We start from the raw sequence: 26175 nt of genomic DNA on the forward strand, positions 1-26175 counted from the left end.
AGCTATTCGCCACTGCAAAAGATCCCGCGCCGGGCAGCCCTCTTTTCCCTTTCTACTCCAAACATCTCACGGCGTCACAGTTCGTTCACCACATCAGAATCTTAGCTTCCGGACTAGGGTTCGATGCCAAGGCCATTTCGGGACATTCATTCCGCATAGGGGCGTCATTCGCAGCGTCAAGTCATGGGGTCCCAGCGCACGTCATCCAGAAGATGGGCAGATGGCAATCTTCCTGTTTCACGCACTACGTTCCGAACCCGCAGGTTGAGATTGCCGGAGCCTTCACCAGCTTAGCTTTATGAGTTCCGCATTAATCTTTCCTACCCGATTGATTTTTGCCCCTCATTTAGCTCGCACACGGCCATGGCTTCCGGCACACCTCAGCCATTGATAGTTGACAATCAGTCACCCCTCCCCAACTCAGTTGTCCACTCTGCTCCCACCGTAGCCAGGACCACAAGTAGTAAGGCTGAAGATCAGCCTGTGTTTGTGGGAGGGGCGAAGGTGACCTATATAGCGCCGCCTCGCTCTCCCATCATGGACGCCGCGCTCTACCCCTCCCACCCTTCCCCTTTCTTCACCTCTCTCACCATCAGGCTTGCCCCTCATTTAGCTCGCACACGGCCATGGCTTCCGGCACACCTCAGCCATTGATAGTTGACAATCAGTCACCCCTCCCCAACTCAGTTGTCCACTCTGCTCCCACCGTAGCCAGGACCACAATGGAAAATAACGGAATCCATAAGACGGAAGTCAAAACGGAAACCTTTAAGAGGCATTCTGTTTCGACCCATCATAATACAAGTCTATGGGCAGCATAACGGATCCCTGCTGGTTTCCATTATGCAGGAGTCCTGCCCATAGACTTGTACAGTCGTGGACAAAAGTTTTGAGAATTACATAAATATTGGAAATTGGAAAAGTTGCTGCTTAAGTTTTTATAATAGCAATTTGCATATACTCCAGAATGTTATGAAGAGTGATCAGATGAATTGCATAGTCCTTCTTTGCCATGAAAATTTACTCAATCCCCAAAAAAACTTTCCACTGCATTTCATTGCTGTCATTAAAGGACCTGCTGAGATCATTTCAGTAATCGTCTTGTTTATTCAGGTGAGAATGTTGACGAGCACAAGGCTGGAGATCATTATGTCAGGCTGATTGGGTTAAAATGGCAGACTTGACATGTTAAAAGGAGGGTGATGCTTTTAAATCATTATTCTTCCATTGTTAACCATGGTGACCTGCAAAGAAACGCGTGCAGCCATCATTGCGTTGCATAAAAATGGCTTCACAGGCAAGGATATTGTGGCTACTAAGACTGCACCTCAATCAACAATTTATAGGATCATCAAGAACTTCAAGGAAAGAGGTTCAATTCTTGTTAAGAAGGCTTCAGGGTGTCCAAGAAAGCCCAGCAAGCGCCAGGATCGTCTCCTAAAGAGGATTCAGCTGCGGGATCGGAGTGCCACCAGTGCAGAGCTTGCTCAGGAATGGCAGCAGGCAGGTGTGAGCGCATCTGCACGCACAGTGAGGCAAAGACTTTTGGAAGATGGCCTGGTGTCAAGAAGGGCAGCAAAGAAGCCACTTCTCTCCAAAAAAAACATCAGGGACAGATTGATCCTCTGCAGAAAGTCTGGTGAATGGACTGCTGAGGACAGGGGCAAAGTCATATTCTCAGATGAAGCCTCTTTCCGATTGTTTGGGGCATCTGGAAAAAGGCTTGTCCGGAGAAGAAAAGGTGAGCGCTACCATCAGTCCTGTATCATGCCAACAGTAAAGCATCCTGAGACCATTCATGTGTGGGGTTGCTTCTCATCCAAGGGAGTGGGCTCACTCACAATTTTGCCCAAAAACACAGCCATGAATAAAGAATGGCACCAAAACACCCTCCAACAGCAACTTCTTCCAACAATCCAACAACAGTTTGGTGAAGAACAATGCATTTTCCAGCACGATGGAGCACCGTGCCATAAGGCAAAAGTGATAACTAAGTGGCTCGGGGACCAAAACGTTGACATTTTGGGTCCATGGCCTGGAAACTTCCCAGATCTTAATCCCATTGAGAACTTGTGGTCAATCCTCAAGAGGCGGGTGGACAAACAAAAACCCACTAATTCTGACAAACTCCAAGAAGTGATTATGAAAGAATGGGTTGTATCTGTCAGGAATTGGCCCAGAAGGTGATTGAGAGCATGCCCAGTCGAATTGCAGAGGTCCTGAAAAAGAAGGGCCAACACTGCAAATACTGACTCTTTGCATAAATGTCATGTAATTGTCGATAAAAGCCTTTGAAACGTATGACGTGCGTGTAATTATATTTCACTACATGACAGAAACAACTGAAACAAAGATCTAAAAGCAGTTTAGTAGCAGACTTTGTGAAAACTAATATTTGTGTCATTCTCAAAACTTTTGGCCACGACTGTACTATGACGGAATGCAAAACGGAAGCCTTTAAAAGCCTTCCGTTTGGATTTCCGTCTTATGGATTTTGTTATTTTCCGTTATAACCATGTTATAACCGAAAACAATAACGGAAACCATAACGGTTTGTGAACAAGCCCTTATACTGACAGGCCTCCTATCAGACCCTGCCACAGGTTGGGAAGGGGTTAATCTAATAGCCACCTCTATAAACTCCATTTCATGGGGTCAGTTGGTAAATACGTTGCGTTGTTTATCTTGTTATAGCCTGTATTATACTCCAGTCACAGCCAAAGCTGCATCGGTTGTCCTTCCTTGGACCACTTGTAGTAGATACTAATCACTACGGACCAGGAACGCCCCACAAGACATTTTGGGATGCTGATCCTTACGCTTGCCCATAAAATTTCAGGAAGCGTTAGGGTGCCGCCTAATATATCCGGTGCCATCGTCACCAGGTCGTCCAGGTTCTGGCTGGTTCACAGCGCTCCATCATGTCCATCACTCTCCGGCCTCCATATTGACACAGTGGTCATCTCTCTGGTTAATCAGTACATTACACACATTCAGTCCCCAAAGTTTTCAGTTTCTAATTGAACGCTGGGATCGCCGTATCCGGGCGCCGCTTATCTCGGACTGATAATATTCCTCACATAGAGGTCGTATACAGGGCAGGGTGGAACTAGAAACCGCGGGGCCCTTAGCTGTGATTAGGTTCCACAAGTGGAGCAATGCAAATGGCAGTGTAACTAGCTTTTTCCATGACTTACCTATCCTTTGGGTAGGTGATCAGCGTCAGATCGACGGGGCAGGCATTTGAATTGCACAGCGTGGTACACCACGCAGTGGCCGCTTCTACTTACTGCAGCGCTGTTCCCATTTACAGCAGCAGGTTAGAAAGTCTAAGGCCACAGTCACACAACAGACGCTGTCCGCTTATCATGGGCATTTTGTATCTGTTTTTAAAGGAACTTCATGGAACTGGATGAATTTCATAGCTTTTTTTTTAACAACTCATCCCCTGCAGTGCCCTCAGTATACACAGTGCCCCCTATAGTGTCCCCAGGACATAACATGGCCCCACAATGCCCCCTCCCAATGGCCCCATAGTGCCCTCCAGTATACAGTACAGACCAAAAGTTTGGACACACCTTCTCATTCAAAGAGTTTTCTTTATTTTCATGACTATGAAAATTGTAGATTCACACTGAAGGCATCAAAACTATGAATTAACACATGTGGAATTATATACATAACAAACAAGTGTGAAACAACTGAAAATATGTCATATTCTAGGTTCTTCAAAGTAGCCACCTTTTGCTTTGATTACTGCTTTGCACACTCTTGGCATTCTCTTGATGAGCTTCAAGAGGTAGTCCCCTGAAATGGTTTTCACTTCACAGGTGTGCCCTGTCAGGTTTAATAAGTGGGATTTCTTGCCTTATAAATGGGGTTGGGACCATCAGTTGCATTGAGGAGAAGTCAGGTGGATACACAGGTCATAGTCCTACTGAATAGACTGTTAGAATTTGTATTATGGCAAGAAAAAAGCAGCTAAGTAAAGAAAAACGAGTGGCCATCATTACTTTAAGAAATGAAGGTCAGTCAGTCAGCCGAAAAATTGGGAAAACTTTGAAAGTAAGGGCTATTTGACCATGAAGGAGAGTGATGGGGTGCTGCGCCAGATGACCTGGCCTCCACAGTCACCGGACCTGAACCTAATCGAGATGGTTTGGGGTGAGCTGGACCGCAGAGTGAAGGCAAAAGTGCCAACAAGTGCTAAGCATCTCTGGGAACTCCTTCAAGACTTTTGGAAGACCATTTGAGGGGACTACCTCTTGAAGCTTATCAAGAGAATGCCAAGAGTGTGCAAAGCAGTAATCAAAGCAAAAGGTGGCTACTTTGAAGAACCTAGAATATGACATATTTTCAGTTGTTTCACACTTGTTTGTTATGTATATAATTCCACATGTGTTAATTCATAGTTTTGATGCCTTCATAGTCATGAAAATAAAGAAAACTCTTTGAATGAGAAGGTGTGTCCAAACTTTTGGCCTGTACTGTACATAATAGCCCCATAGTGCCCCTCAGTATACATAATGGCCCCATAGTGCCCTCCAGTATAAATAATAGCCCCCATATTGCCCCCCAGTATACATAATGGCCCCATAGTGCCCTCCAGTATACATAATGGCCCCCATAGTGCCCTCCAGTATACATAATGCCCCATAGTGCCCTCCAGTATACATAATGGCCTCCATAGTGCCCCCCAGTTTAAATAAAGGCCCCCATAATTCCCCCAGTGTAAAAAATGGCCCCCATATTGCCCCCCAGTATACGTAATGGCCTCCATAGTGCCCTCCAGTATAAATAATGGCCCCATAGTGCCCCCCAGTATACATAATGACCCCCATAGTGCCCCCCAGTATACATAAGGACCCCCATAGTGCCCCCCAGTATACATAATGACCCCCATAGTGCCCCCCAGTATACATAATGACCCCCATAGTGCCCCCCAGTATACATAATGACCCCCATAGTGCCCTCCAGTATAAATAATGTCCCCCATAGTGCCCCCCAGTATACATAAGGACCCCCATAGTGCCCCCCAGTATACATAATGACCCCCATAGTTCCCCCCAGTATACATAATGACCCCCATAGTGCCCCCCAGTATACATAATGACCCCCATAGTGCCCTCCAGTATAAATAATGTCCCCCATAGTGCCCCCCAGTATACATAAGGACCCCCATAGTGCCCCCCAGTATACATAATGACCCCCATAGTGCCCTCCAGTATAAATAATGGCCCCCATAGTGATTCAGTATGTCAACGTTTTATTATTTTATTACTTAAAATGTGCTTCGTAGTAAAAAATGTTTTGTTATTAAATTTTTTTCACAATATTTTTTTTTTCTTTCAGTGATTATCTTTCTTGCATGTCAGTACATTATGTCAGTACACAGAACTACATAAAGGCCCCTGTTAGAGTACACCACTGGTAGGTATCTCCAGAGTGACGGCAGCACCCGGAGATCATGGCTACTATGAGGTCTCCCCACCTTGTATAGAGACTCTCTCAGGCTGGAGAGTGGCACTGAGAGGGTTAACGTCTGGGATAGGAGATTTTGCGATACAACCAGGGTGACAACCACCAATGTCTCACAACAGGCTTTGCACAGCACAGACATATGTATTGCTAAGGATTGTTGGTGTCAGTCTTCACGGTTGTTCTTGCATTATATTCATGAGCCAGGAAGATCATATTGTAAACTTAGCCCCAAAAAATCTGAATGCTACGGTGGACGCACGTGGTTATATGGAAAGCCTCAAAAAATGGAAGCGATTGGATTCTTTTTATAAAGGTGAGCAGTGACTGGGTGACTGTGACTTATAGAATGTCTCACAGCTTCTAAATATGGATGATGATCCGATGGAAGAAGACAAAACACACGGACGGAGCAAAATGTTCTCCGCACAGTCCTACTTCTAAAGAGCCTCTGTCAGCATGATCAACTCTACAAACCTGGCGTACAGCAATACCTTCATCATGAATATCTGTGGCCCCATTGCAGAGAAAAACACATTTTTATTTACATACTAATGGCCTAACTGGAGCAACATGGGGCTGGTCAAAGCCCTCGGAGCACCAATTTGTCATGTAAGTCGTGTACTGGGGTGGGCTCCCCAGGATACAGCGAAGTCACGAACGAGGAAAACAACTTCACCACCAGCTTTTGCCAAAACAGAATTTTACTTAAACATGGTAATGAACACAACCACAAATGCTGGGAGCATACAATAAATTTACATACACCCAGCCCGAAGGCTGAGACCCTTGTGCTGCACAGTGTGGCGCCCTCCGATGGATGCAGGAGGAAAGAGCAGTAATTTACCTACTGGCGGGCATGACTAAACCGCCACACCTTACTTGTTATTACCCTAAAAGAACAAGAACCTCTGTATGGGTGTGTGGTAGGGGCTAGCCTGCGGTTGTAATGACCGACGTCACGCACAGGGAGGAAAACAGGGGAAGCCCTGCCCAAGGGAGAGGGAAAGGTGGTGACCCCTAACTCACCTTGCGGCTGGCACCTGACTGCCCTGACGTCCCTAGACGGGTTCCTCACCCGTGCGGCGATCACGTGCCTAAACCCTGGCTTTCCCTAATATGAGCCCTAGATAGTGAACGGGCCGGTGGGATCGCTAGTCCGCACCACTATCACTAAGAGGGAAACACCAGGGAGAGGACAGACAAAACAGACAAACACATACACCCAGGTGGGCGACCACAATAGACCAAGAAGGTCCAACAGGGATCCGGAGGGTAGCGTTCTGGACCAACAACCAGAGAACGCAGCAACACAGCTCCAGAAGGTCAGAATAGATGTCCAGGCAGGAAGCTCTATCTTTGGCAACCAGAGAAGTGTGATAGAGGAATATAAGGAGGTCTGGGAGTGCTGGACAAGGAACAGCTGAGGAGAAGGAGCTACGGATCCCTGTGTGAGCCAAAAGGGTTTGCAAAGCAAACCCAGAAAGCTACCATAAGGAAAACAGCCCTATCTTAAATAGAGCGTGCAGCCAACCGCTGTGACTTCCTGACCCCGGGTATAATGGAGTCAGGCGTGGTTCTCGATACCCTCGTGACAGTACCCCCCTCTCTACGAGGGGCCTCCGGACACTCAGGACCAGGTCTCTCAGGATGAGAGGCATGAAAAACCCGAACTAACCTGTCGGCGTTTACCTCAGACGCAGGAACCCACATTCTTTCCTCGGGACCGTAACCTCTCCAATGCACCAGATATTGAAGAGAGCGGCGGACCCGACGAGAATTAATAATTTTGGATATCTGAAATTCTAGATTACCATCCACGACAACAGGAGGGGGTGGCCGCGGTGATGGTTCTAGAGGTGGAACATATTTTTTGAGTAACGACTTATGAAAAACATTATGAATTTTAAAAGTCTGAGGTAACTCCAGGCGAAAAGCCACGGGGTTGATGATGGCTACAATTTTGTAAGGGCCAATAAACCTAGGACCCAGTTTCCAAGAGGGAACCTTCAATTTAATATTCCTAGTAGACAACCACACATAGTCATTCACTCCTAGGTCCGGACCTGGCGACCGTCTCTTATCAGCCATGCATTTGTATTTACCTCCCATATTTTTTAAGTTAGCTTGCACCTTCTGCCATACCGATGAAAGAGATGACGAAAACCGTTCCTCCTCAGGAACCCCAGAAGACCCCCCCTCTTTGAAAGTACAGAATTGGGGATGAAAACCATATGCACCAAGAAATGGTGACTTTCCAGTGGATTCCTGACGACGATTATTTATGGCAAACTCAGCTAACGGTAAATATGATGACCACAACTCTTGGTTTTTTAGACACAAAACATCTTAGATATGTCTCAAGGTTCTGGTTGGTACGCTCAGTCTGTCCATTCGACTGAGGATGGAAAGCTGAGGAAAAGGACAAGTGTACCCCCAAACGGGAACAAAAAGCTTTCCAAAATTTAGAAATAAACTGGGTACCCCGATCCGAAACAACATCGGAGGGGACCCCGTGAAGCTTCACGATTTCACTGACGAATACCTGAGCAAGAGTCTTAGCATTAGGTAGTGCGGGTAACGCAATGAAGCGTACCATTTTGCTAAACCTGTCCACTACTACCAAAATAACTGTTTTACCCGCAGACAAAGGTAAGTCAGTTATAAAATCCATTGACAGATGTGTCCACGGTCTATTGGGAATGACGAATGGTAATAGAGACCCTGCAGGACGTGTATGAGAAACCTTTGCGCGTGCACAGGTAGAACAAGAAGACACAAAATCCAATACATCCTGACGCAACCTTGGCCACCAAAAACGACGAGACAATAGCTCCAAGGTTGTTTTACTACCCGGGTGCCCAGCAAGTGCCGAATTATGATGTTCCTTTAATAATTTGAAACGTAAGTTCAACGGTACAAACAATTTCTCTGAGGGGCAAGAGACCGGGGCGTCCCCCTGGGCCTCTAACACCTTCCCCTCCAGAACAGAGTGTACCGCAGAAACAACCACTCCTCTTTGTAGAATGGGTACCGGATCACTCACATTACCCCCTCCAGGGAAACAACGAGATAGCGCATCAGCCTTGGTGTTCTTTGCCCCAGGACGATAGGTAATCACAAAGTTAAACCTGGTAAAAAATAGCGACCACCTAGCCTGTCTAAGGGTGAGACGCTTAGCTGATTCGAGGTACAGAAGATTTTTATGGTCCGTAATCACAGTGACGGGGTGGACTGCCCCCTCTAAAAAGTGACGCCACTCCTCAAACGCAAGTTTAATAGCTAATAGTTCCCTATTGCCAATATCATAGTTCTTTTCTTCTGCAGATAGTTTTTTAGAAAAGAAAGCACAAGGACGCCATTTGCCAGGAGACGGACCCTGAGACAGCACCGCGCCCACTCCCACCTCTGACGCATCGACTTCAACAATAAAAGGCTGAGAGACATCAGGTTGGACCAGTACAGGTGCTGAGGTAAACCTCTCGTTTAGAGAGGAAAAAGCAATTGTAGCGGCGTCAGACCATTTAGAAAAATCTGTCCCCTTCCTAGTCATGTCAGTAAGGGGTTTTACAATAAGTGAATAATTTTTAATGAATTTCCTATAGAAATTTGCGAAGCCCAAGAACCGTTGTAGTGCTTTGAGGTTCTCAGGAAGATCCCAATCTAAAATTGCCTGGACCTTCCTAGGATCCATACGGAAACCTGAAGCAGATAAAAAATAACCTAGGAATTGTATCTCCTGAACGGCGAAGACACATTTTTCAATTTTAGCATATAATTTATTCGTCCGTAGGACCTGCAGTACTTGTCTGACATGCACCTCATGTGTTCTCAGATCAGACGAATAAATTAAAATATCATCTAGGTATATTACCACAAACCTGCCGATTAGATGACTAAAAATATCATTAACGAAATGTTGAAAGACGGCAGGAGCATTGGTCAGACCAAAAGGCATAACTAGATTTTCATAATGCCCCTCAGGGGTGTTAAACGCTGTCTTCCACTCATCCCCCTCCTTAATACGAATCAGATTGTAGGCACCCCTAAGATCAAGTTTGGAGAACCACCTAGCACCCGCAATCTGATTAAACAGGTCAGGAATGAGAGGAAGAGGGTATGGGTCTCGGATGGTTATCCGATTTAGTTCGCGGTAATCTAGGCAAGGACGCAGGCCCCCATCTTTCTTTTTAACGAAGAAAAACCCTGCAGCCACGGGTGAAGAAGAGGGTCTGATGTGTCCCTTAGCCAAGCTCTCAGAGATATAATCTTTCATGGCTTGTCTCTCTGGACCCGAAAGAATATATAACCTGGTCTTGGGTAATTTTGCGCCGGGAATAAGGTTAACCGGGCAATCATAAGGACGATGAGGTGGTAACTTCTGACAACCCTTTTCAGAAAAAACATCCTCAAAATCCGAAATAAATGTAGGTAGGGTAGTTATGGAGGCGACTAAGCAATTGCTATTTAAGCAATTTTCTCTGCACTGCTCACTCCACTCCAATATCTCCCTGGCCTGCCAATCCACCACTGGATTGTGCGCTACCAACCAGGGAAGACCCAGCACTACCGGAGTGGGAAGCCCCTCCAGAACATAACCTGAAAGCATCTCGTTATGGTGGTCCCCTACCCGAAGGTGTAAATTATGGACAATGTGAGTGAGGTTTCTCTGAGACAGGGGAGCAGAATCAATAGCGAATATGGGAATGGGTCTCTGTAAAGTACAGAGAGACAAACCCAAAGTGCGGGCAAAATGGGCATCTATCAAATTTACCCCTGCTCCACTGTCTAGAAAGAAAGAAATAGTCTCCGTCTTATCACCAAAAATAATAACCGCTGGCAACACAAATTGCGATGTACGTATGGAGGAAACGTATACCCCCCGGCTGACATCCTCCACACAGCCTGGGGTTAGTAGTTTTCCGACGGTCTTTTGTTTCTGAGGAAAGAAGGACAGACATTAATGAAATGACCCCTCTCCCCACAAAAAAAACAAACCCCACGCCTACGGCGAGCCTCAGGAGGACGGACCTGACGAGTAGTTCCTCCTAGCTGCATAGGCTCGTCTAAGTCCGTACAAACTAACTGCTGCTTGGGAGGGGTTACCAGTTGCTCCGGTTTTTTCAACCTGTCCCTAAGGCGTCTCTCTATACGGATAGAAAGGGACATAACCGCGTCAAGGGAAAAGGGGGTCTCATATAATGCAAGCGCATCCTTAACCCTTTCAGATAACCCAGAGCAGAACTGACTCCTGAGAGCCGGGTCGTTCCATTGGGTATCCGTAGCCCACCTACGGAAGTCAGAGTAATACTCCTCTACCGGCCGCTCTCCTTGTAAGAGTCTCCGTAATCTTGATTCAGCCAGTGCGACTCGGTCAGGGTCGTCATATATGAGACCCAAGGCCCCGAAAAACTCATCCACTGACAGAAGAGCCTGGGAATCAGTAGGTAAAGAGAACGCCCAGGACTGCGGATCCCCCTGCAGCAGGGAAATAACAACCCCCACCCGCTGATCTTCATTACCAGAGGAGTAAGGGCGCAGTTTAAAATATAATTTACAGGCCTCACGGAACGTCAAAAACTTGTCCCTTCCCCCAGAAAATCTGTCAGGGAGAGGGACCTTGGGTTCCGCAACAACCTGGTTACCAGTAGCAACCGCTGGGCTTGCAGTCAGTTGCAATCGCTGCTGTTGCTGGAGGACCGACGCCTTCAATCCTGCCACCTCCAAAGACAGGCCATGAAACTGTTTGGACAGAGCAGCAATTTGATCCATACTGGATTCTAAGTAGGTAAAATTTTATTTTTATTTTTTATTTTTTTAACCTACACAAAATAAGGGCCAGAGATAATGTAATGACCGACGTCACGCACAGGGAGGGAAAAGGGAAAGCCCTGCCCAAGGTAGAGGGAAAGGTGGTGACCCCTAACTCACCTTGCGGCTGGCACCTGACTGCCCTGACGTCCCTAGACGGGTTCCTCACCCGTGCGGCGATCACGTGCCTAAACCCTGGCTTTCCCTAAAATGAGCCCTAGATAGTGAACGGGCCGGTGGGATCGCTAGTCCGCACCACTGTCACTAAGAGGGAAACACCAGGGAGAGGACAGACAAAACAGACAAACACATACACCCAGGTGGGCGACCACAATAGACCAAAAAGGTCCAACAGGGATCCGGAGGGTAGCGTTCTGGACCAACTACCAGAGAACGCAGCAACACAGCTCCAGAGGGTCAGAATAGATGTCCAGGCAGGAAGCTCTATCTCTGGCAACCAGAGAAGTGTGAGAGAGGAATATAAGGAGGTTTGGGAGTGCTGGACAAGGAACAGCTGAGGAGAAGGAGCTACGGATCCCTGAGTGAGCCAAAAGGGTTTGCAAAGCAAACCCAGAAAGCTACCATAAGGAAAACAGTCCTATCTTAAATAGAGCGTGCAGCCAACCGCTGCGACTTCCTGACCCCGGGTATAACGGAGTCAGGCGTGGTTCTCGATACCCTCGTGACAGCGGTGCAGCACAACAGCTTACAATCTTACCAAGCTCTACAGGATTCCCCCTCCCATAACTGGTCCTGTAGCACGTGCCTGAGTATTCCTTCTGAGCAAAACGCCAGACTGGCTTGAGTTTGTGGGAAGTTTATCAGCTCTCCAATGTGAAATGTCACTTTAAGTTATGGAGTCCTTGCAATGAACAGTAGTAACACTTGTGGCCTGACACAGACAGAGACCCTGACTAACTAACTACAGGCCTGGTCTCAGTCTCTATGGCTGCTCCCTTTCTCTTCCTCTCCAGGCTCTGTGTAACCCCACCTCTCATGACTATGGAAATATCTGCAGTCTGTAGCTGTGTTTAGGAAACAGCGGCATCTTGTAGCCAAACAGCAGAATGTCAGTCCAGATCATTTAATTTAATCTACAGTGTTCAGACAAGGAAAGCTGTTTCCCCATCTCACAGTTACATCCCTTCACTTCAGTTCCTCCTCCTTTGACAGCACTAGATATTGGGTATAGCCATGCCTTCTCGTCTCCTGGCTCAGTGCTTGTTCTGTGTTCTTCTGCTGCTCCTCTCAAAGCGCTGAGACCGGTCATCTGCGCCTGCGCTGTATCTCCCAGTCTCAGCGCTTGATCAGTGTATCTCCTGCTGCACTGAGCAAACACCAAGACCCGGAGATATAACGCTGCACACATGACAGGTCTCAGTGCTTGGAGGGCAGCAGGAGAACACACAAAAAGTGCTTAGACCCAGGGAGATCAGGGACAAGAAGACATGGCTATACCCGATGTCTAGCGCTGTAAATCAATGCGAAAGCGGGAGGGACTGAAGTGAAGCAGTGTAAGAAACTGGTGCTCCGAGGGCTTTGGCCGGCCCCTCGTGGTTCAGTTAGGTCATTAGTATGTAAATAAAAGGTGTTTTTCTCAGCAATGGGGCCACAGATATTCGTATTAAAGGTATCCTTTTTGTCAGCATGATCAACACTACTAGGCTTTATGCCTGTTTTAACCCCTTCCTGGAAATGGACGTAGCTGTACATCCAGTTTACATGTAACTTGCTGCAATCAGACGCACAGCTACGTCCGATTTGTTAACCGAGGCTGTGACATTATAAAGTGTCACAACACCGGAGTCTCCGCTCTCCCCGAGAGCAGAGACACCGGAGAAGCAGACTAACCAATCGGAGTGCGGCAGTGTAGAAATGCCGGTTTCAGGCTCTGATCTCCACTCCACAGATCAGAGCCTGAAATCAGCCACGGCTCCTGATGACCCCCTCTGTGCCGCCTCATACCCCCTATGCCGCTGATGCCCCCTATGCGGTCCACCAGTATACTGCTATGATCGAGATCGGTGCTGTCACTGATCCTGGGAGTGTATGCCTTTAGATGCCACGGTCAGTAGCCACCTGCGTCATCCATGGGGTTAACAGAGGGAGGGGGCTTCCTCTCTCCCCATCGGGCCGCCACCCTGCAATGGCAGCAGCCCAATGGTTGCCATGGCAACCAAACATCTTACAGAGGCATCCAGGCTTGCCATGTATCTAAGCCTGACAGACCTTGCAGGGTCTGATCTGGCTGTGTCGGTGTAAAACTGACAGTACTATACTCTGCCATAGAAGAGTATAGCAGACTATAGTATAGCCATCAGTCCCACTGGATATTCAAGATCCAAGCGGGCCTTTATAGATAAAAAAGTAAAAAATTAAAAAGTTAAATTCTTTTTTTTTTTTTTTTAAATAAAAAAATAATTTGTCTTTTTCCATATCCAAACTTCAGATTGGCGTAGTATTAAAAAGCAGGAAGTGCTCAACCCCACATGCAGTGAGTGGTGCATCTATACAGGGGGGGGGGGGCAGATCCTGCACTTGTGGACCACAAGTACCACAATGGACATCCTAGACAGGATAGCAAATGTGTGGATGTGATTTATCGCCCCAAATGTTTCATTTTCACAAGGGGTAACGTTCCCCCTCCTCAGTGTCGCCGGCGCCTTGCGGCTAGTACGGAGCGAGGACGTGCGCTGCGTTCTCATCTCCACAGCAACAGGAGGCAGGGAGGATCCGACCGCACTCACCTCCATAGCGCGGTTGGCGTCCTCCACTCCCATGACAACTGTAAGGAGTCCGACGCCGGGCTGAGCACTCGGCGCTCGGCTGGTTTCACAGCCAAGTGTTTCTAAATTCTTTGAAACGCTTGTCAAGTCATATCGCTCACTGCACCTCCAATTCCTTAAGGGGTGTAGTTTACAAAATGGGATCACTTTTTGGGAATTTCCACTGTTGGGGTATCTCAGGGTCTCTTCAAATTCATTATGGTGCCTTAAAATCATTATAGCAAAACCTTCCCTCCAAAAACAATATTATACACCTTCCCTTCTGCGCCCTGTCATGTGCCCGTACAGCAGTTTACGATCACTGTGGGATCAGGGTAATCAATGTGGAGGTTTGTTTTGCTGCTAACCCTTGCTGTGCTACAGGGAAAAAATGGATTATAATGGAAAATCTGCACACAAAAAATTACATTTTTAAATTTCACCTCCATTTTCCTTTGATTCCTGGGGAACACCTAAAGTGTTAACAAATTTTCAAAAATCAGTTTTGAATAATTTGATGGTTGTAGTTTCTAAAACGAGGTAATTTATGGGTGGTTTCTACTATGGGAGCCCCACAAAGTGACTTCAGAACTGAATCGGTCCATAAAAAAGTCCTTTTGGAAAATTTTCTTCAACATTTAAAACGTGCTTCTAAAATTCTAACCCTTCTAATGTTCTAAAAAAAAAAATATGGCATTGACAAAATGATGCCCACATAAAGTAGACACATGGGGAAGGTACCACACTCCCCCTTGAAAGCAGAGAAATTCGAATTTCGAAAATTGGTAATTTTAATCAAATTTTCTGTAAATTTTGGACTTTTTTTTATAAACTATTTTTTACCACAATGTGTCACGAGAAAACAATCTCAGAAGGGCTTGGACAAGTAAAAGCGTTACAAAGTTATTACCGCATAAAGTGAGACATGTCAGAATTGCAAAAAAAATGGCCTGGGCAGGTGAAAACCTGGCGTAGAAGAGGTTAAAACCCTGTCGATCTGTCAGATTTGAAAAATAGGGCTTGGTCGTTAAAGCCAAAACTGTCTGCAGAGGTGAAGGGTTAATAGGGTTGATCATGCTCTACGGAGGCGCTTTAAGTAGCTGGAAAACAAACCATTGAGGCGTCAGTGTGTAAACACTAGTGAGGAGAATGGGAAGCTGAATCCCGTAAGTGTGTGCTTATATAAACCCGCTCCCAGTAAGGACCAGCGCAGTGTTTACACACACAGTGCACGTCTTTATCTTAATGTGTCAGGCAGCTGCATGTTCTCAGGCCCTGGACACACGTGAACCCATGTCACCCAAAGATCCAGCGCCCAGGGAGGCAGTCAGAGAGCACTCGGACCCCCACCAATCATATTCTGGACTTCTTTTTTTTTTTTACAGCTGAAGGTTTGTTACAGTTTTATCCAGTCTAGATAATCTGACAGGTAATGTTTTGTATTGTCAGCTGATACATTTTAGCCTCTATTCACATCACATTTTTAAATGGAAGCCACAGGGCGGTCATGAGAAGGTCTGGTGGTGGACACTGGTGGTGGACACCATTGACTCTTAGGCCTCATGCACACGACTGTTGTTGTGTTCCGTTCCGCAAAACGGGGTTCCGTTGTTCCGTGATCCGTTTCCGTTTTTGTTTCCGTGTGTCTTCCTTTATTTTTGGAGGATCACCAGACATGAAGGAAAGTAAAAAAAAAATCTAAGACAGGTTTGCCATGCAAATGATAGGAAAATAACGGGCGCGGACGCGGATGACAATCTTGTGTGCCACCGTGTTCTTTAGCGGTCCAATTGGCTTGAATGGGTCCGCGAACCGTTTTCCGCGAAAAAAATAGGACAGGTTATATTTTTTGGACGGACTGGAACCACGGATCACGGACGCATTAGCCGAGTTTTCAACGGACCCATTGAAAGTCAATGGGTCCGCAGAAAATCACGAAAAAAGGAACAACGGACACGGAATAAAACAACGGTCGTGTGCATGAGGCCTTAATCACGGTCTGTTCCGTCGTTTTCACAGGAAACTTAACACTGCATGATGAATCTGTGATGGCGGCTCCTGAAGCAGCCTCTGATATAAATGTGAACAGTGTCTTACCTGCACTGACATGACCAAAAAATTATCAGGGTGCGTGTTGCTAATTTAGATTTGATACAATTGCAGAACACCTTAAAGGGCTCGACCAGCAGGGCAAAATGTTTTGGAAGGGTCTTAGGAAATAAAAGAATCAATATTCGTCTCCCCCATGCCCCACTGTTAAGGAGCAACAATGAAACCATCAGACAATCACTATATTACTCGGTTGCGTTAAGTTTACCAAAGAGGACAACAGAGAGAGAGACGGCTGGGATATACTGCAGCTGCTGGTATAAGCAGGACCAGCAGCATGTTAAATAGTAGCTAGCTAGCAAGTAGAGGTGAGTAATACTGATCAATTGGCGCACTATCCCAGAACCCTGTTAGGGCAGAGGAGAAAAAGTAACACCCACAACAGGGGGGGGGGGGGGCGGGTGTATTGAGCAGGGGTAGCTAACTTGCACCTTTTAGCCATCACACTCGGCAAAGTTGATGTAGATAGAGCTACATCAGTGTCACGGAACCATGAACCAGACGTACAACAAGAGATAAGTGAAAATAAGAAGGCTTTATTGAAAATAAAGCTGTAAAGCAAAAGTCCAAACGAATGGTGAAACCGAAGCAGAGTCTTTGAGAGGCCAGAGATCAGGAACCAGAAGGGTAGTCAGACGAAGCCAGGATCAGGAACCAGCAGGGTAGTCAGACAAAGCCAGGATCAGGAACCAGCAGGGTAGTCAGACGAAGCCAGGATCAGGAACCAGAAGCAGCAGCAGTCTTAGAAGCATGTGAACACAGGAGGACCAAGCAAGGAACTGAAGCCACAGACCTCCTATATATATGAGCTAGGCATCCAGCTCCTCCCAGTGGGAAGGAGGAGCCGCAGGGTGGAAGGCTACAAGAAACCCAGAAACCAAGATGGCCGCCAGCACATGTCAAACGAAGGAGAACAGCAAGAAGGTAAGACCATGACAGTACCTCCCCCTCAAGGGCCCCTCCTCCGCGGAGCAAAAAAACGGTTTCTGAGGGAAGCGTGCGTGGAAGGCTCGGAGCAAGGCAGGAGCATGGACATCTGCGGAGGGAACCCAGGAACGCTCCTCTGGACCATAACCACGCCAATGGACCAAAAACTGCACCCGACCGCGGACCAGGCGTGAGTCCAGGATATTGCTCACCTCATACTCCTCATGATTGCCCACTCGGACCGGACGAGGCCGAGGAACCGAGGAAGTGAAACGATTACACACCAGTGGCTTCAACAGGGAGACATGAAACACGTTAGAGATCCGCATGCCAGGAGGAAGCGCAAGGGCATAGGCTACCGGGTTTACCCTGCGAAGCACTCGGAAGGGACCAACAAAGCGAGGCGCCAGCTTGGGAGTGGGCACTCGAAGGTTGAGGTTGCGGGTGGACAACCATACACGGTCTCCGACCTGGTAGGAAGGAGCAGGCGCTCGTCTGCGATCAGCCTGGAGTCTCTGGCGCTGCGCAGAGGCCTCAAGGGACTTCTGGATCTGTACCCAAGAAGCACGTAGGACGGAAAGGTGATCCTCCACAGCCGGAATATCCTGGGGAGAGAATACCTCCGGTAACACGGCAGGTTGGAACCCATAATTGGCCATGAAGGGAGACGTCCCAGAGGAAGAGTTCACCGCCGTGTTCCTGGCAAACTCAGCCCAAGGCAGAAGGTCAACCCAATTGTCTTGGTGATCGGAGACATAGCAACGAAGGAATTGCTCCAAGGCCTGATTGGATCGTTCTGCGGCCCCATTGGACCGAGGGTGGTAGGCCGAGGAGAAGGAGAGATGAATCCCCAACTGGGAGCAAAAGGCGCACCAGAACCTGGACACAAACTGACTCCCCCGATCCGACACAATCTCCTTGGGCAAACCGTGCAACCGGAAGACCTCCCTGGCAAAAATCGTGGCCAACTCTTGTGCAGAGGGTAACTTCTTGAGAGGAACACAGTGGCACATTTTGGAAAACCGATCCACAATCATGAGAATGACCGTATGGCCTCGGGATGCAGGGAGGTCCACAATGAAATCCATCCCCAGGTGTGACCATGGGCGCTCCCCGGTGGCTATGGGTTGCAGAAGGCCCAACGGAAGGTGCCGAGGGGACTTACTCTGGGCACAAACGGAGCATGCCGCTACATATGCGGCGATGTCGGAACGTAGGGAAGGCCACCAGAACAGACGTGAAACAGCCCAGGACAGCTGATTCTTTCCAGGATGCCCCGCGGTCTTGGAGTTATGGTAGGTTCGCAACAACCGAGTGCGCAACTCCTCAGGCACAAAACATCTGCCGTTGGGTCTCCCAGAGGGAGCACCAGATTGAGCCGCCAAAATCTGCTCACCCAGGGGAGAGGTCAGGCTGGTGCGAATGGCGGCCAGGATCTGATTCGGAGGTATGACCGAAGTCGGAATCGACTCCTCCCTGGACAGCTCGGAGTACTGCCGTGATAGGGCATCCGCCCTGATGTTCTTGGAACCGGGTAGGTAGGAGACCACGTAATTAAAACGTGACAAGAACAGAGCCCATCTGGCCTGACGTGGTGTCAATCTCTTGGCCTCAGAAAGGTAGGTCAGATTCTTATGGTCCGTCAGGATGAGAACCGGAACCACCGAACCCTCGAGCAAGTGCCTCCATTCTTTAAGGGCCTGCACGATGGCCAATAACTCCCTGTCACCAATCTGATAGTTTCACTCCGCGGAAGACAGTTTCCTGGAGTAAAACCCACAAGGAAGCAGAGGACCCTCTGGTGTTCTACGCTGAGACAGAAGGGCGCCTACTCCCGTCTCAGACGCGTCCACCTCGAGGACAAAGGGCAACCCAGGGTTGGGATGCGACAGAATCGGAGCCGACACAAAAGCGGACTTTAGGGCCTCAAAAGCTCGGATGGCCTCGAGCGGCCAGACCTGGGAATTACTGCCCTTCCTGGTCAGATCCGTGAGAGGCTTGGCCAGCATGGAAAAGTCCCTGATGAACTTCCGATAATAATTGACGAAGCCCAAAAAGCGCTGCAGGGAACGAAGACCACTGGGCTGGGGCCACTGTAAGACAGCCGAAACCTTCTCAGGATCCATGGAGAACCCCTCAGCGGAAATGATGTAACCTAAGAAGGTTACCTGGGATCGGTGAAATTCGCATTTCTCAAGCTTACCGAACAGCTTGTTCTCTCGTAACCGTTGCAACACTCGTCTGACATCCAGAATGTGGGCCTCCATGGATTCAGAAAATACCAAGATGTCATCCAAATAGACCACCACACACTGCTGCAACAGGTCACGGAAAACATCGTTGATGAATTCCTGAAAGACTGCGGGCGCATTGCACAATCCAAAGGGCATAACCAAGGATTCATAATGACTTGTCCTGGTGTTAAACGCGGTCTTCCACTCATCGCCCGCCTTGATCCTTACCAGGTTATATGCCGCCCTCAGGTCGAGTTTGGTAAAGACCGTGGCCCCTTTAAGGCGATCGAACAGCTCGGAAATCAAGGGTATCGGGTAAGCGTTCTTGATCGTGATGCGATTGAGACCCCTGTAATCGATGCAAGGCCTCAACTCACCGCCCTTCTTTTTCACAAAGAAAAATCCAGCCCCTGCCGGGGACGAGGATTTGCGAATGTGTCCGCGTGAAAGCGCCTCCCTCACGTACTCCTCCATGGCCTCATTCTCCGCTACCGACAGTGGATAGACTTTGCCACGAGGAGGAACGGCACCAGGTTGTAACTCTATGGCACAATCGTATGGGCGGTGCGGAGGTAGGGCAACCGCGCGCACCTTATCGAATACATCCCGGTACTCCTCGTATTCAGGAGGCAACAGAGAGTCCGAGGAAGTACACAGCAACTTGACAGACCCATGGATGCAACTAGCCCCACACTGCGGTGACCACGAGAGGATCTCGGCCGATCTCCAATCGAAAGTCGGATTATGCTTCTGGAGCCAGGGGTACCCCAAGACCACCGAGTAGTGTGGAGACGAAATAACCTGGAGACAGACCGACTCTCTGTGAACGGCACCAATGGCTATCCCCACTGGAAGGGTCTCATGAGTCACGTGTGACGACAGAAGGGGTCTGCCGTCTATCGCCTCAAGAGCCAGTGGGGAACCTCGAGCCTGCAGAGGAATGGAATTGGCGGCAGCGAACACACTATCAATGAACAAACCACCAGCACCAGAGTCCACCAACGCCTGGGTCGTCACCGAGCCCCCGACCCAGGAGAGGACAACAGTGATCAGTGGTTTGTCAACACGGAAAACCGGGGACTAGGAGACTCCACCCAAGATCTGCCCCCGACAGGATCTCAGGTACGAGCGTTTCCCGGACGGTTCGGACATGCCAACCGAAAATGCCCACCGAGACCACAGTACATGCATCGACCCTCGCGTCTCCGGAGTACCCTCTCCCCCTCGGACAGGCGAGCAAACCCCAGCTGCATGGGTTCACCCCCAGACAAGTCATCCCCAGGAGGCGTGGGAGGAGAGGGAGGCACGGGTGGGACAGCAAACGTAGGCGCCAATCTGTTAGAAGACCTCCGCAGGCTCTCCTTAAAGGAAGGTCTCTCCCTGAGTCTGGTGTCAATCAAAATCAGGAAAGAGATAAGAGACTCGAGCTCCACTGGTAGGTCCTTAGCTGCAACCTCATCCTTCAAGGCATCCGAGAGACCATGAGAGAAAGCAGCGACCAGAGCCTCATTATTCCAGCCCACCTCTGCTGCCAGGGTACGAAACTCAATGGCGTATTCAGCTACGGATCGTGAACCCTGTCTGATGGACATAAGGAGCTTCGCAGCAGAGGCAGCACGAGCCGGCACATCGAATACCTTCCGAAGAGAAGCAACAAAACCGGAAAACTCGGCAACCACCGGATTGTTGTTCTCCCATAAAGGGCTGGCCCAGGCCAAGGCCTTGTCCGAGAGCAGCGAGATCAAGAAGCCCACCTTTGATCTCTCAGTAGGAAAGGCATGTGGCAGCAACTCGAAATAAATTCCCACCTGGTTAAGGAAACCTCGGCACTGAGTTGGCTCTCCCCCAAAGCGCTGTGGAAGAGGGGCAGAACCGGTCATACCCCGAAACACCGCAGGCGCAACAACAGGTGTCGGGGTAGACTCTGGCGCAACAACCGGAGCGGCAGTAGGAGCGACAACCGACCCATCGGCAACGGGAGCGAAATGAGCCGTGCGTTCAAGCAGGGTTTGCAACGCCACAGCGAACCGACCCAACAGGTGATCCTGCTGATCAAGTCTGGCAACCAGCATGGGTAGCGAGGATGGCCCTGTACCGTCAGAACTCATGGCTTGGTCCTAATGTCACGGAACCATGAACCAGACGTACAACAAGAGATAAGTGAAAATAAGAAGGCTTTATTGAAAATAAAGCTGTAAAGCAAAAGTCCAAACGAATGGTGAAACCGAAGCAGAGTCTTTGAGAGGCCAGAGATCAGGAACCAGAAGGGTAGTCAGACGAAGCCAGGATCAGGAACCAGCAGGGTAGTCTGACGAAGCCAGGATCAGGAACCAGAAGCAGCAGCAGTCTTAGAAGCATGTGAACACAGGAGGACCAAGCAAGGAACTGAAGCCACAGACCTCCTATATATATGAGCTAGGCATCCAGCTCCTCCCAGTGGGAAGGAGGAGCCGCAGGGTGGAAGGCTACAAGAAACCCAGAAACCAAGATGGCTGCCAGCACATGTCAAACGAAGGAGAACAGCAAGAAGGTAAGACCATGACAATCAGTCCCAGCAGGGCAAAATGTTTTGGAAGGGCTTAGGAAATAAAATAATCAATATTCGTCTCCCCCATCCCCCACTGTTAAGGAGCAAGAATGAAACCATCAGACAATCACTATATTACTCGGTTGTGTTGAGTTTACCAAAGTGGACAACAGAGAGAGAGAGAAGGCTGGGATATACTGCAGCTGCTGGTATAAGCAGGAAAAGCAGCCTACTAAGTACTAGCTAGCTAGCAAGTAGAGGTGAGTAATACTGATCAATTGGCGCACTATCTCAGAACCCTGTTAGGGCAGAGGAGAAGCAGTGGGGGTGTATTGAGCAGGGGTAGCTAATTGGACTTCTTAGCCATCGCATTCAGCAAAGTTGATGTAGACAGAGCTACATCAGTCCCATAGAGATTATTCAGGCATACGGGAATAAATAGGCTTAAATAAAGTGAACAAGTGATTTTTTTGGAATAATAGCAGTGATAAAAGACATATGTACAGATAGAGAATAGTAGTGTTGAAAGACATATAGAAATTAGTGATGGACGAACATCGGCCAGGACGATTCGCGGGCCCTATTCACTTTAATGGCAGGCGAACCTGAAAAACCTTCAGGTCATATTTGCACAAATCGTCCCACAACATGGACAGTGACAAACCAGATGTATTATGCGAATTTGTAATCTCCATTCATTTTTTTTTATTATTGCGAAATATCGCCAATGTAATTTCCGCGTATGCGCAAAATACGCGTGGCCTACTACAGCAACGGGTTTCCACCGACCCGAAGTTGGATGCGAATGGTTGGCAGCAATTTTCGCGACGTTGAGGAAGAACTCCTGATCACTGTAAGTAATTTGACATTAACGCAGTGTATTTGATTACATTTCACATGCATGTTATAACAATCGCTGTATATGCAGATCGAGTGTTTAAAAAAATGTGCTATTGTGAAAATCCCTAATGATGTGATTTTTTTTTCGCAGTACACACAAGTTCACATTTTATAAGGTCTCAGTAGATATTAGTGATTGGTGCACTAAGTATTGTTGTGGCATCACAGCACTATGTCTGTAGCATGTGTGTATGGACAGCAGAGAAATATCTCTCACATGCACATTGAACATCCATTGTATAGCAGCCCTCAATCAGTATTTAGTGGAAGAAGGTATATAGCACCCCTCAATCAGTATTTGGTGGAAGAAGGTGTATGACACCCCTCAATCAGTATTTGGTGGAAGAAGGTATATGACACCCCTCAATCAGTATTTGGTGGAAGAAGGTATATAGCACCCCTCAATCAGTATTTGGTGGAAGAAGGTATATAGCACCCCTCAATCAGTATTTGGTGGAAGAAGGTATATGACACCCCTCAATCAGTATTTGGTGGAAGAAGGTATATAGCACCCCTCAACCATTTTTTTTTTAGGGCAACAGGTATATGACACCAGTTGCAATTAGTTACTCCAATAGCGTTTGTCCCTCTATCTAGCTGTGGTATCCCAGCAGAACCGCACACAACTGCTGCACAATACAAATGCACCATAATATACTTTCTATGTTAGAAAGTATATTATTAGTATATCACACCCCTCACACATATCGATAGCACACCTATACCAGTCCTTAAAGGACTTTTGTGGCCCTATTATCTAGCGTTTGGTGTCCCTATCAGCCTGTCCCTGCTCCACACAGCAACCTCTCCCTACACTGGCAAAAGACTGAATGTAAAATGGCAGCCAGATCGGGTTTATTTATAAGGTAGGGGGTGTGTCCATGTGCTGAAACGTCTCCATTGGCTGTCCTGTACCACCTGATGGATGTGTCATGGGTCAAAGTTCGGCGCTATGCAAAAAAAATGGCCCGTGCGAATATCGCCATATGTTCGGATGTTCGGTGAATCGCGAACAAGCAAAGTTCGCCACGAAATGACCACCGGGCGAACCACAAGGCCATCTCTATTAGAGATGCAGCAGCAAAGTGAAAGAACAGCCAGTTAGCTCAGGTCAGATCTCGGAAAACTCTCATTGCCCTAAAATGTCCAAGATGGTGAATAACAAAGAAATGAAGTAGTGTACTCAAAAGACGTCTTACAGTGCATTTTGAGATTTTAGTTTTTGCTTTTTAATAAATTAGCAAAGATTTCATACATGCTGTTTTTACTTTGTCATTATGGGGTATTGAGTGCAGAGTGTTGAGGGAAAATTGACTTTTTTTTTATTTTAGCACAAGACCGCAACATTACAAAACGTGAAAAAAGTGAATGGGTCTGAAGACTTTCCGAATGCACTGCCAATTTAAATGCAAATAGAAAAACTCTCAAAAATAAAATAAAAATGCAAATACACTTCGGAGCTCTTTTGTCTACACCATGTATACTGTCTACCGCTGACATTTGGACATTGCCTGTTGATTGACATACTACAGTGTGAGCAGACATCTGTCATGAGCCCATTCACTCCTCCACAGGACATGCTAGCTATCTCAGTGGAAATAACTGCTACCATGGTGATTCAGATAAAAGACTCATACCTTCTGCTTCTCACTGTAGGAGAGCAGACCGTCCACCTGCATCACAACTTTCCCAGAGTGTGAATACGATGCCTCGACAGGACATCTGAGGTGACCAGGAACTTACCGAGGAAGGAATATAGAGGAACACCCTAAATTATGATATTAAGTGCCCCAGATATTGTTTCACTCACTGTTTATTTTTCTGCTCTTTTCGGGACAATTGCAAATTTGGTTCTTATCTTCGCCTTTGTGAGCAATGCCTTCAAAAACAAAGTGTTTCAACCTCTGGATAAGATTATTGTGAACATGGCCGTGGTCAACCTTCTGTTGTGCTTTTACAAGGAGATCCCTGGGCTCCTCATCTTGTTCAATGCCAAAGTATTTGGACCGGCAGGTTGTAGGTTCTTGCTTTACTTTTACCACACTCTTCGGTTGATCAGCATATGGTCAGTGGAGAATCTCAGCTTCCTTCATCTAATCAAGATAAGAAGACCTGGCCATAGTTGGTCAAAGTTTATCCACCGTCACCAAGCGCAGTATGTCAACTGGTCACTGGCTGGATGTTGGGTCATCAGCATCACTTTCCATACGCCTTACCTTCTATACCCAGAGTCCTTGGATTTTCGTAATAAGACCAACTGCATCGGGCCATCCCAAAGTGAACTGTTGAAGGTCCTCACTTATGCCACGGTGAGTGTGGACTTCTTGTTGATCATCTTGGTAGTTCTTCTAAACTGGTTTATAATAGACTTAATATGTAGGCACCGGAGGCAAGTTAGGGACACCATGACCATAAGACAAGGCTGGAACAAGCACACGGCGCAGGCAACAAAGATACTGCTGTCCCTCCTGTTGTTATACGTCATCTGCTGGATCTCCAGCGATGTGGCATGGATAGCCGTAGTCTCTGGGCTAATGCAGGATGACTATGAAAGTGACATGCTCTCGGCTATTTATGGCGTCCTCTCCTCCATATACTACTCAGTCAGTTCCTGTATTATGGTCTTTGGCTACAGACAAGTGAAAGACTACTTAGCCGAAGCTGGAAACTGCTGTCGAATGGGAAGAACTCCAGCGACGGTCCAGACTCTGGAACAGCAGCAATGACTTTCTATTCAATGTTGTCATGTATCTGCCTTACCTTATAGTAACTTATTATTTTTGTATATTGAATATCTTTACAAGCTGTAAAGGGCTCTAAAATGTTTTTTTTTTTTTAAATGTTTTTAAAAATATGTCTTTTGGGGGCCACTTTTCTCCTTGAGGAGATCCAGCTGGGATCACATAAAGTGTTCCCTGGGAAAAGGTATGCAAATTAGCTCTCCTCCACAAGGAAGAAAACTGACTTTCTAGTGTCACCTATAGATTGCTACCCTCTAAGTCAATGACTGACCCATTACAGACTAGGGACATCACCAGACGCCCATCTGTAGGCAGCAGTTTCAGAGTTCCTTCTCCTCCTCAGTAAGTCATCTAATACGGCCAACCAGTACCTTGTCATGTTTTATATCTTCTGGAGGACTTATTAAGACTTATAACGCGTCATTGCGTACTACTACGGCCCTCGGGATATGTGCATCTTCACTCTTGTCCATGCATGTTTCTCTGTGGGTTTTATAAAGGTTCTCTGTGGACGTGTCCGACAAGTTCCATGCACAGGAAAGCTTATATAGACCTACCTCCATGGAGTAGGATGTTCATATAAGTAACCCCCCCCCCCCTCCCCTCATGCGCCTTAAAAAAATATAGTTTTTACAAAATGGATATGTCTAAGCTTACACTCAATTAAATAAAAGATGAGACAA

At 47.5% G+C, this 26175-nt stretch overlaps 1 protein-coding gene across 1 annotated transcript; it reads left to right on the plus strand.

The window, feature by feature from the left end:
• The first annotated feature begins 24526 nt into the window (after positions 1–24526).
• On the plus strand, positions 24527–25477 carry LOC120991842 (vomeronasal type-1 receptor 96-like). The gene has a single exon (XM_040420593.1). The coding sequence runs from the start codon at positions 24527–24529 to the stop codon at positions 25475–25477; it is 951 nt and encodes a 316-aa protein (XP_040276527.1).
• The last annotated feature ends 698 nt before the right edge of the window (positions 25478–26175 follow it).

Source organism: Bufo bufo, chromosome 2, assembly GCF_905171765.1.
Source record: "Bufo bufo chromosome 2, aBufBuf1.1, whole genome shotgun sequence".
Lineage (NCBI taxonomy): Eukaryota > Metazoa > Chordata > Amphibia > Anura > Bufonidae > Bufo > Bufo bufo.

Excerpts from the sequence above, each read along its gene's own strand:
- LOC120991842 (XM_040420593.1), top strand. The coding sequence starts at position 24,527 with ATGATATTAAGTGCCCCAGATATTGTTTCACTCACTGTTTATTTTTCT.